The sequence below is a fragment of the Hemitrygon akajei genome, chromosome 3, assembly GCF_048418815.1.
Source record: "Hemitrygon akajei chromosome 3, sHemAka1.3, whole genome shotgun sequence".
In the NCBI taxonomy this organism is placed as follows: domain Eukaryota; kingdom Metazoa; phylum Chordata; class Chondrichthyes; order Myliobatiformes; family Dasyatidae; genus Hemitrygon; species Hemitrygon akajei.
In genome coordinates, this window is record NC_133126.1 from 205,331,228 (window position 1) to 205,343,320 (window position 12,093).

The 12,093-nt window shown below is 43.4% G+C and overlaps 1 protein-coding gene across 6 annotated transcripts in view; it reads right to left on the bottom strand.

Annotated features, from left to right (window-relative positions):
• Nucleotides 1-12,093, bottom strand: part of LOC140725797 (tumor protein 63-like) — a 152,842-nt gene that overhangs the window by 38,010 nt on the left and 102,739 nt on the right. For all 6 annotated transcript variants that reach the window (XM_073041721.1, XM_073041720.1, XM_073041723.1 and 3 more), the window contains exon 7: nucleotides 10,187-10,272. In XM_073041721.1, the coding sequence (XP_072897822.1) occupies nucleotides 10,187-10,272 (86 nt within the window). The remainder of the gene's footprint in view (nucleotides 1-10,186; nucleotides 10,273-12,093) is intronic.

Here is a 12,093-nt window from a genome sequence, read left to right on the forward strand (position 1 = left end):
TGGCGACTGGAGGAGAATTTAAGGGGGAATGTCAGAGGTAGGTTTTTTTACATAGAGTGGTAGGTGTGTGGTACATGCTGTCATGGATGTGCTAGAGGCAGATACACTAGGGGCATTTAAAAGATTCTTAGCTAGTCACATGGACGATAGAAAAATGGAGGTGTATATGGAAGAGATGAGGAGGGATTTCTTGAATCAGGGGGTGGTGAATCTGTGAAATTCATTGTCGCAGACAATGAGGCCATCGTTGGGTATATTTAAAGAGGAGGTTGATAGATTCTTCATTAGTCAGGGCATCAAAGGTAATGGGAGAAAGCAGGAGAATAAGGTTGAGAGGATATTAAATCAGCCATTGTGGAATGGGACAGCAGACTTGATGGGCTGAATGGCCCAATTCTGCTCCTATGTCTTAGAGTAGTTTAAATGGTTGGCACACCATTGTGTGCCGAAGGTCGCTTACTGTTGGATGCTTTATATTCTCAGCCAGGTTGATTAGGCTTTGGTGAAGGTATTGGAGCAGGAAAGCAGAGACTGCAGGTTCACGATTGTTTAATGCCATTTCCAGTACACAAATGTAAAGGAGAATAAAATAATTGTTACTCCAGATCCAATGTAACACAAAGAAAAACCACAATGAGATAAAGAACAAAATGATAATAAAAACACAATACATATAAATACAGAAGATAGCTTACACACATAGATTGATTGTATGTCCATAAAGTGACACTAGGCACAGGAGTGTCTGTACATAAGGTGACTGACAGGAAATGATAACGTAGTGGTGGTTGTAGTGTGGAGCGGAGTGGGTAGAGGTGTTGATCAGCCTCAATGCTTGTGGAAAATAACTGTTTTTGAGTCTGGTGGTCCTGGCGTGGATGTTACGTAGCCTCCTCCCTGATGGGAGTGGGATTGACAGTCCATGAGCTGGGTACAGTGGTGCCAGAAAATTTGTGAACTTTGTAGAATTTTCTGTATTTCTGCATAAATATGACCTAAAATGTGATCAGATCTTCAAGTAAGTCCTAAAACTAGATAAAGAAAACCCAATTAAATAAATAACACAAAAACATTATATTTGTTCTGTCCCTGACATTCTCAAGAGTGAGGGTGAGCAGCCAGAAGTCCTGGTACATACTGGCACCAGTGGCAAAGGCAGACAAGGGGTGCAGGTCCTGAAGAAAGGTTTTAGGGAGTGAGCTAGTAAGTTGAGAAACAGGACCTCCAGGATAGTAATCCCTGGATTGCTGCACATGACACGTGCCGGTGAGGGTAAGAGTAAGATGATTTCGCAGGTGAATGCGCGGTTGAATAACTGTTGCAGGGCAGAGGTTCAGATTTATGGATCCTTGGGAACTCTTCTGGGGAAAGTATGATCTGTACAAAGGGGATGGGTCACACCCTTGTGGGCAGGTTGGCTAGAGTTGTTTGGCTGGGTTTAAACTAATTTGGCAGGGGAGTGATAGTGCTGAGGTTGATGTAGATGGTTTACAACAAAGGCAATGTGTACTGAGTCTCAGAGCAAGGAGAGGCTGATGATTTGCAGCCAACAGGATGAGTTGCAATGCAAAAGGTGGGCAAAGTCGAAAAGGGTGAATACAGGACTGGAGGTGCTGTATCTGAATGTGCTGAATCGATGAACCCGTAGCTCATTTACAGATTAGCGTGTATAAAAATCAGGTTGATGCTGGATTCCAAGAGTGGGAATTTCTAGAATGCCTATGAGATGGCTTTTTAGAGCAGCTCGTGGTTGATCCCCTAGGGGATCAGCTATTCTAGATTGGGTGTTGTGTAATGAAATGAAATTGATTAGAGAGCTTAAGGTAAGAGAATGTGATCAAATTCACCCTGAAATCTGAGAAGCAGAAGCTAGAGTCAGATGTATCAGTATTACAGTGGATTGAGGGGAATTACAGAGACTCGAGAGAGGAGATGGCCAGAATTGCTCGGAAAAGAACACTGGAATGGATGACAGTGGAGCAGCAATGGCTGGAATTTCTGAAGCAATTCAGAAGGCACAGGATATATATATCCTAAAGAGGAAGATGTATTCTAAAGGCAATATATTCTAACCACGGCTAACAAGTGATGCCAAAGCCAAAATAAAACTCAAAGAGAGGGCATATGACAAAACAAAAATTAGTGGGGTCGATTTCAAAGTTCAAAGGAAAATTTATAATTGGAGTGCATACACGTCACCACGTAAAACCCTGAGATCCTTTTTCTGCAGACATACTTAGCAAATCTAACTGTAAGCATCAAGAACTGTGAATGGTAAACAAACTGTGCAAATGCAAATATAAATAAATAGCAATAAATAATGAGCATGAAATAATATAACAGAGTCCTTAAATTAATGTAGTTATTCCCATTATTCAAGAGCCTGATAGTTGAGAGGTAGTAACTGATCTTGAACCTGGTGTTGTGAATCTCGAGGTTCCTGTACCTTCGCCCTGAAGGTAGCAGCAAGAAAGGGGCACGGCCTGAGTGGTGAGGATTTTTGATGATGGATGCTGCTTTTCTACGGCAACGTTTCATGTAGATGTGCTCAGTGTTAGGGAGGGTTTTACCCATTATGTAGTGGGCTAAATCCAATACCTGTTGTAGGATTTTCTGCTCAAAGACATTTGTGCTTCCATACCAGGCTGTAATGCAGCCAGTCAGCATATTTTCCACCACACATCGATAGAGGTTTGTCAAGATTTTTCAAGAATCGATAGATTCTGGCTTTGTACTGGATGACTGGAAAATTGCAAATGTTGCTTCGCTATTTAAAAAGGGCAGGAGGCAGCAGAAAGGAAACTATAGACCTGTTAGCCTGACATCAGTGGTTGGGAAGTTGTTGGAATTGATTGTTAGGGCTGAGATTACAGATTACCTGGAGGTACATGACAAGATAGGCCAAAGCAGCATGGTTTCCTGAAAGGAAAATCCTGCCTGACAAACCTACTGCAATTCTTTGAGGAAATTACAAGCAGGGTAGACAAAGGAGACACAGTAGATGCAGAAAGCCTTTGACAAGGTGCCGCACATGAGGCTGCTTAGCAAGATCAGAGCCCATGGAATTACAGGGAAGTTACTAGCATGGGTGGAGCATTGGCTGGTCGGCAGAAAAACAGAGAGTGGAAATAAAGGGATCCTATTCTGGCTGGCTGCCGGTTACCAGTGGAGTTCCACAGGGGTCAGTGTTGGGACCATTACTTCTTACAATGTATGTCAATGATTTGGGCTATGGTATTAATAGATTTGTGGCTAAATTTTCCAATGATACAAAGATAGGTGGAGGATTGGGTAGTGTAGAGAAACAGAGAACCTGCAGAGAGACTTGGATAGTTTAGGGGAATGGGCAAAGAAGTGGCAAATTAAATACAATGTTGGAAAGTGTATGGTCATGCACTTTGGTGGAAGAAATAAATGAGCAGACTAATATTTAGATGGGGAGAGAATTCAAAATGCAGAGATGCAAAGGGACTTGGGAGTCCTTGTGCAGGATACCCTAAATGTTAACCTCCAGGTTGAGTCGGTTGTGAAGAAGGCGAATGCAATGTTGGCATTCATTTCTAGAGATATAGAATATAAGAGCAGGGATGTGATGTTGAGGCTCTATAAGGTACTTGTGAGACCACACTTGGAGTATTGTGTGCAGTTTTGGGCTCTTTATTTTAGAAAGGATATACTGACATTGGAGAGGGTTCAGAGAAGATTCACAAGAATGATTCCAGGAATGAAAGGGTTACCGTATGGGAACAGCTGGAAGCTCTTGGGCTGTATTCCCTGGAGTTCAGGAGAATGAGGGGGGATCTCATAGAAACATACTGAATGTTAAATGGCCTGAACAGATTAGATATGGCAAAGTTATTTCCCATTGTAAAGGGAGTCTAGGACAAACGGGCCTAACTTCAGGATTGAAGGACATCCATTTAGATAGATAGATAGATACTTTATTCATCCCCATGGGGAAATTCAACATTTTTTCCAATGTCCCATACACTTATTGTAGCAAAACTAATTACATACAATACTTAACTCAGTAAAAATATGATATGCATCTAAAATCACCCTCTCAAAAAGCATTAATAATAGCTTTTAAAAAGTTCTTATGTAGTTTACTTAAATACATTGAGTCCTAACCCCGGCACTTTAACATATCTTACTCCTGGCGGTTGAATTGTAAAGCCGAATGGCATTGGGGAGTATTGATCTCTTCATCCTGTCTGAGGAGCATTGCATCGATAGCAACCTGTCGCTGAAACTGCTTCTCTGTCTCTGTCTCTGGATGGTGCTATGTAGAGGATGTTCAGGGTTTTCCATAATTGACCATTTAGAACTGAGATGTGGAGAAATTACTTTAGTCAGAGGGTGGTAAATCTGTGGAACTTGTTACCATGAGCAGCTGTGGAGGTCAAGTCATTGGGTGTATTTAAGACAGAGATAGATAGCCAGGGCATCAAAGAGTATGGGGTGAAGGATGACAGGGGAGTGGGGATGACTAGAAGAATTGGATCAACACCATGATTGAATGGCGGAGCAGACTCGATGGGCGCACCTAAATCTTATGGTCTTAAGGTTTTTGATGACATGCCAAGCCTCTACAGACACCTGAGGAAGTAGAGGTGCTGTCGCGCTTTCTTTGTAAATACATTTATATGATGGGTCCACAACAGGACCTCTGAGATAGCAATACCCAGGAATTTAAAGTTACTGACCCTCTCCACTCCTGATCCTCTGATGATCACTGGCTCATGGACTTATAGTTTCCCTCTCCTGAAGCCTACAATCAGTCCCTTGGTCTTATTGACATTGAATGAGAAGATGTTGTCATTACACCACTTAACCAAGTTTTCAATCTGCCTCCTGTACGCTGATTCATCACCGCCTGTGATACAGCCCACAACAGTGGTGTCTTCAGCAAACTTGCATATGGTGTTGGATCTGTGCTTAGCCACACAGTCAGAGATGTAAAGCAAGTAGAGCCGGGGCTAAGTAGATATCCCTGCGGTACGCCTGTGCTGATGGAGATTGTGGAGGAGATGTGTTTGCCAATCCAAACTGACTGGGGTCTACAAGTGTGGAAATCTAGGATCCAATTGTCCAAGAGGGTATTGAGGGCCAGGTCTTGGAGTTTACTGATTAGCCTTGAGGGGTTGGTGTTAAATACCGAGCTGCAATCGATAAAGAGCTTCCTGATGTATGCATCTTTGCTGTCCAGACGTTCCAGGGTTGTGTGAAGAGCCAATGGGAGCATCTGCTGTAGACCTGTTTCTTTGGCAGATTCAAGATGCCACACAGGAGCTGACAAGCTTCTACACCAGCCTCTCAAAACACATCATCACTGTGGATGTTAGTGCCACTGGGCGATAGTCACTTAGACAGGTTACCACACTCTGCTTGGGCACCGGTATGTGAAGCAGGTGGGTAGCAGACACTGCTGGAGCGAGAGGTTGACCACATCCGTGAACCCACCAGCCAGCAAAGACTTCAGCACTCGGCCAGGTACTCCTGGACTGGATGCTCTCCTTGGATTCAGTCTCTTGAAGGAAGCCCACCGTTATCTTCAGAGACCAAAGGATCATCAGGAGAGATGGAGATGTGTGATGGTTGCTTCCTGCTCTGGTGGTCGAAGTGAGCATAGAAGGCATTGAGCTCATCTGGAAGTGAAGCTCTGTTGTCCTCAGTGTCGCCTGATTTACCTTTGTTGGAGGTTCTGGCATTCCAATCCTGCCACAGCTGTTGAGCATCCCTCGTTGATTCCAGTCTAATCCGTAGTCGCCCGAGAGGTGGCTTTCCGGAAATCAGACCTGCACCTCTTGTAGCTTTTTTGATCTCCAAACTTGAATGCCTCTGATCTGGCTCTCAGCAGATTCTGGATTTCATTGTTCATCCAGGGCTTCTGACTGGGGGAAACCCTGAATGATTTTGTGGGGATACACTCATCCACAGTTAAAGTCTGTAATGATCGTGGTGTAGTCTTTCGGGTCCTCAGGTGAGTTGTTCAACACAACCCAGTCCGCTGACTCAAGGCAACACTGTAACCAGTCCTCAGACTTCTGAGATCACCTCTTGCTTGTGTTGATCCCTGCAGCCTTGCCTTATAGGCTCTGTCTGTATGCACGTAGCAGGAGTACAGCCAAACGATCCGACTTGCCAAAATGCGGTCTCAGGAAGCAACGAAAGGCATTCCTGATTGTAGCGTAGCAGTGGTCTCGTGTGTTGGGACCTCTGGTTCAACAGGTTACGTGCTGGTGATAACTGGGCAGGGCTTTCTTCAAACAGGCCTGGTTAAAGTCACTGACTAAATTTGAAATGCATCAGGATGGGCTTACAGACATTGTGCAGTTTTGCAAGACTTGCCTATAATCGACTTCAGTCAGGATCATGGATGAGAGCTCTCAAGACAAGTAGAACAGTCTACATTTAATCTTTAGTTGTTCTAAGTCGGGGAACAAGAAGCAGAAATAACCCCCAAGTACCAACAAGAATTGACTAAAAAGCATACGTCGTCAGCTCTTTCCTTCAAGATTCGACACATTCTGAAAATCATAAAACCTTCTGGCCGGATAGCTGCATCTGGCGTGTTCTCTGTTAACCAAATCTCGATGCAACAGAAAATTGAGATCTGTCTCATCTGCCTCTGATACAGCAGCCTTGCCCTGAGATCGTCAGTCTTATTTTCAAGTGACTGTACTTTGGCCAACAAGATGCTGGGAAGAAGGGGCTTCTTCCCCTCTGCACTTCAGCCTGGTCTGAATCCCGCCTCTCCTGACGTTGACCCTTTAAGACATCACGCTTAACTGCTCTGCATTTAACTGTCGAGCGTGAGATCTGAAGATCATTGATGCAATTTCGTAGTCCTTTGTTAAGAGGAAATTTTCCTGCTGCAGAGTGCAGCAAAAGTACACCAAAAGGAGTATATTTAAGAGGACTGGGAGGCTTTTAAAATACCAACAGAAAGCAGCTAAAAAAGTCATTAAGAAGGTAAAGATGGAATATGAAAGTAAGTTAGCCAATAATATTTAAGAAGCTACCAGAAGTTTTTCCAGATACACAAAGTGTAAAAAAGAGGCGAGAGTGGATATTGGACCACTGGAAAATGATGCTGGAGAGGTAGTAATGTGGAGTAATGAAATGGCTGATGAACTGAATAAGCATTTTGCATCAGGCTTCACTGTGGAAGTCCGAGGTGTGAAGGGGTATAACGTGTGTGCAGTTACCATTACTAGGTAGAAGTTTTTTGGGAAACTGAAAGGTCTGAAGGCAGATAAATCACCTGGACCAGGTGGTGCACACTTCAGGGTTCTGAAGGAGGTGGCTGAAGAGATTGTGGAGACATTAGTAATGATCTTTCAAGAACTGCTAGATTCTGGAATGGTTCTGGAAGACTGGAAAATGGCAAATGTTACTCCACTCTTGAAGAAGAGAGAAAGGCCTCAGTGGTTGGGAAGATGTTGGAGTCAATTGTTAAGGATGTGATTTTGGGCTTCTAGGAGGCACATGATAAAATAGGCCATTATCAGCATGGTCTCCTCAAGGGAAAATCTTCCTTGACAAAACTGTTACAATTTTTTGAAGTAAAAACAAGCAGGATAGACAAAGGAGAATTGGTTGATGTTGTGTACTTGGATTTTCAGAAGGCCTTTGACAAGGTGCCACACATGAGGCTGCTTAACAAGCTATCAGCCCATGGTATTACAGGAAAGGTTCTAGCATGGATAAAGCAGTGGCCGGTTGGCAGGTGGCAAGGAATGGGAATAAAGAGAGCTTTTTTCTGGCTGGCTGCCAGTGACTAGTGGTCATCCAGAAGGGTCTGTATTGGGACTAATTTTTTTACATTATACATCAATGATTTGGATGATGGAATTGATGATTTTGTTGGAATATTTGCAGACAATACAGAGATAGGTGGAGGGACAGGTAGTTTTGAGAAATAGAGAGGCTAAAGAAGGACTTAGATTATGAGAATGGGCAAAGAAGTGGCAGATGGAATACAGTGTCGGGAAGTGTATGGTCATGTACTTTGGTACCAAAAAAAAATGAAAGGGTTAACTATTTTCTAAATGGAGAAAAATTCAGAAATCAGAGGTGCAAAGGGACTTGGGAATCCTTGTGCAGGGCTTCCTAAAGGTTAATTTGCAGGTTGAGTCTGTGGTGAGGAAGGCAAATGCAATGTTAGCATTTATTTCAAGAGGACTTGAATATAAAAGCAAGGATGTAATGTTGAGACTTTATAAAGCACTGGTGAAGCCTCACTTGGAGTATTGCTAGCTCCTTATCTTAGAAAGGATGTGCTGAAACTGGAGAGGATTCAGAGGTTCACGAAAATGATTCCAGGATTAGATTTGAAGAGCATTTGATGGCCTGTATTCACTGTCATTCAGAAGAATGAGGGGTGATCTCATTGAAACCTATCAAATGGTGAAAGGCCTTGATAGAGTGGATGTGCAGAGAATGTTTCCAATGGTGGGAGAGTCTAATACCAGAGGACACAACCTCAGAATAGAGGGCCATCCTTTCAGAACGGAGATGAGGATGTATTTCTTTAGCCAGAGAATGATGAATCTGTGGAATCCTTTGCCACAGGCAACTGTGGAGGCCAAGCCTTTATGTATATTTAAGACAGAACTTGATAGAGTCTTGACTGGTCAGGGCATGAAGGGATACGGGGAGAAGGGAGGAGATTGGGGCTGAGAGGAAACATGGGTCAGCCATGATGGAGCAGACTCGATGGGCCAAATGGCCTAATTCTGTTCCTATATCTTATGGTTTTGTGTATTTATTGTTATGTTTTTTTAATGCATTTGCACAGTCTGTTCTCTTTTGCACTCCGGTTGTTTGTGCGCCTTGATGTGAGTGGGTTTTCATTGACTCTATTGGGTTTCATTCTATTTACTGTGAATTCCTGCAAGGAAATGAATCTCAGGGTAGCATATGGTGACATATATGTACTTTGATAAGAAATTTACTCTGAAACTTAGATAAATGTATGACCGTACATTATGGGAAATTTTATGCAACAAGTTTGGTACAGAGGAATTTTGGAAAATAATGGGTGTAAAATGGTGAGTGCACAAAGCAGTCTTCATGGTGTGGTAAACTATGTATACCTGTCTGGACACACCCCTCTGCTGACTGCTCCTGTGGCTCCCTCCCCAGACCCCTGTATAAAGGCGATTGGGGCACTGCTCCTCCCTCAGTCTCCGAGATGTCGTGCTCCCTTTTTGCTGTTAATAAAAGCCTATCGTTCACTTCCAGTCTCCTAGAGTTATTGATGGAGCAGTCTTCACGGATGTGGTCTGAAGGGCCTGTGGCAGGTGACAGCCATCTAACCAACAGAACTGTAACACAGTGACATACACTGACGATACAAAACTTGGTGCTGGACCTAGCAAAGCTGAAACATGTCCCATGGAGAGCATTTTAACTGGTTGCATCACTGTCTGTTACCGAGGGGCCACGGCACAGGATCGGAAAGAGCTTCGGAAAGTTATAAACTCTGTCAGTTCCATCATGGGCACCAGCGACCCCAGTACTGAGGACATCTTCAAAGATGTGATGCCTCAGAAAGGCAGCATCCATCATTAAGGACCCCCATTACCCAGGACATGCCCTCTTCTCAAAGCTACCATCGGGGAGGAGGTAGACGAGCCTGAAGACACACACTGTGTTTCAGGAACAGCTTCTTCCCCTCTGACATCGGATTTCTGATTAGACAATGAACATAATTTAGTAATTTGTTTCACTTTTTTTGTTCTACTTATTCAATTAAATTTTTAATCTATAATTCTTATGTAATTTAGAGGGTTTTTTTTATTATTACGTATTGCAATGTTCTAATGCCCTTCCCTTGGACAACATCGGTGGCATGGAGTGGGGAGACTTGCAGCTTGGGCAACTGCCGGTCCTCCATTAAATAAAAACCTTGCCCACGCTTGCTCCCTGAAAACTTTCCAAGGCGCAAATCCATGGTCTATTGAGACTAACGGAGGCCGACACACATTGCAATGTTCTGCTGCTGTAGAACAACCAAATTTCACAATATAAATCCACAGGGTTAAACCCCAATCTGATTCTGCAGGACAAGTGAGATGGAAAATAGAAACTGCCGGCAGAAACTTAACACTGCTTCAAAATTCCCTGTGAACGAGCAGAATTTCAGTGGGAATGCACACAGAACGGGAGTTAAACATACTGGTAAATAGAAGAGCTCCTCATCGCCCGGCCGTCGTTTCTTACTACTGATGGAGGCCATCTGGATTCCCTGGTTCACATGTCGGACTGCAAGAGATAGTAGAAGCTCAATTAACTGCTTGAATGCACGAGGGCAAGGACATGAACAACAGCTTCAGTAACACACAAAATGCTGAAGGAACTAGTCAGGCAGCATTTGGAGTATCGTCAACGGTTTTGGGTCCCGTATCTCAGAAAGGATGTCTTGTCATTGGAGAGAGTCCAGAGGAGGTTCATGAGGATGATTCCAGGAGTGAAGAGGTTAACATATTTTGCTTAGTAGCTTTGGACCTGTACTCACTGGAATTCAGAAGAATGCGGGGGAATCTCATTGAAACCTACGGAATGTTGAAAGGACTAGATAGGGTGGATGTGGAGAGGATGTTTTCTATGGTGAGGGTATCCAGAACTAGAGGGAACAGCACCAAAACTGAGGGGTGACCTTTCAGAACAGAATTAAGGAGGATTTTTTTTTAGCCAGAGAGTAGTGAATCTGTGGAATACTCTGCCACAGACTGCGGTGGAGGCCAAGTCCGTGGGTATATTTAAGGTGAAAGTTGATGGTTTCCTGATCGGTCGGGGCATCAAAGGATACGGCGAGAAGGCAGGTGTATGGAATTGAGTGGGATCCAGGATCAGCCATGATGGAATGGCGGAGCAGACTCAATGGGCTGAATGTCCTAATTCTGCTCCTTTATCTTACAATCTTACAACATTTGCAACAGCAATATCTGTGACCACAGATTCAACATGGCTGTCAGAACCCCATATGCTCATAAAAGGGAGTGCTGTGCACAGGAGGAAGTATTCTGGAGTCTTGTGAATATAGCAGATATTAATTCAGACAAGAACGGTCTTCAGTTCTCATTGTGTATCGTAAATCGTAATCAGTAAATTGAAGTTAAAAGCACAGCACTGCAGTGTCTGGCCCAAACACAGAGACAGGCTGTGCAAAATGGGGACCACCATTCCTTGCATATGCACCAACCAATGGGGTTGCGTTACTTGGCCTGCATCAACCACGTAACGTGAGCTAAGTTATTTAAACCATTGTGACTTGGGTTTAAGCTGACAATTTACTCAGCATCTCAAACATGTTCGGAACTACAGCACTCAATAGTTTTTGTATGCACTCAGAGACCGTCCTAACAACATTAACTTTGGGTGTCTGGATTTCTGTGCCCAGAGCTTTTAGACTGTATGTGCGAATCATTTCACTGTTGTGTAGTGGCTATGGCAACACTATTACAGACTGGAAGATTGGAGTTTGGAGCTCAATCCCAGTATCCTCTCTAAGGAGCCTGTGGAATGTGTAGGTTTTCTCCCACAGTCCAAAAATGTACTGGGTAGGTTAATTGGTTATTGTAAATTGTCCCGTGATTAAGTTAGGGATAAATCGGGTTTACTGTGGCAACCTGTCTCGAAGGATTGCAAGGGCCCACACCACACTGTATTGCAAAAAATAAAAAAAACACTGTAATAAAAGATGTTTGAATATTCAGAGATGTCTCACTGTAGACATGTAATTCAAAGGAAGCATTGTCACCCCAAGGTATTGAAGTAAACAATGTCATTGTGATTATTGAGACTGTATTGAATCACCTGCTGTTACCTTTGATCTTTAAGAAATAAGAATATCGTGTACTTTTGGGTCTGTGAGTGTCTGCAGAAAGATGCCAGCTCGTTGTGCTGATTAAACATTTCTCTATCACCAGCTTCAGGTTCTCTCCGATCACAGTCACAACAAAGTCAAGGGTTTTCACAAGTGTTCAGTCATAACGAACCACTCTGAAGAACGTGCAGGTATGGGTCGTAGTCACTAGAATGTTCTTTAATAGTCTCCTCAGAACACAAGAGAGAGTGCAGGGG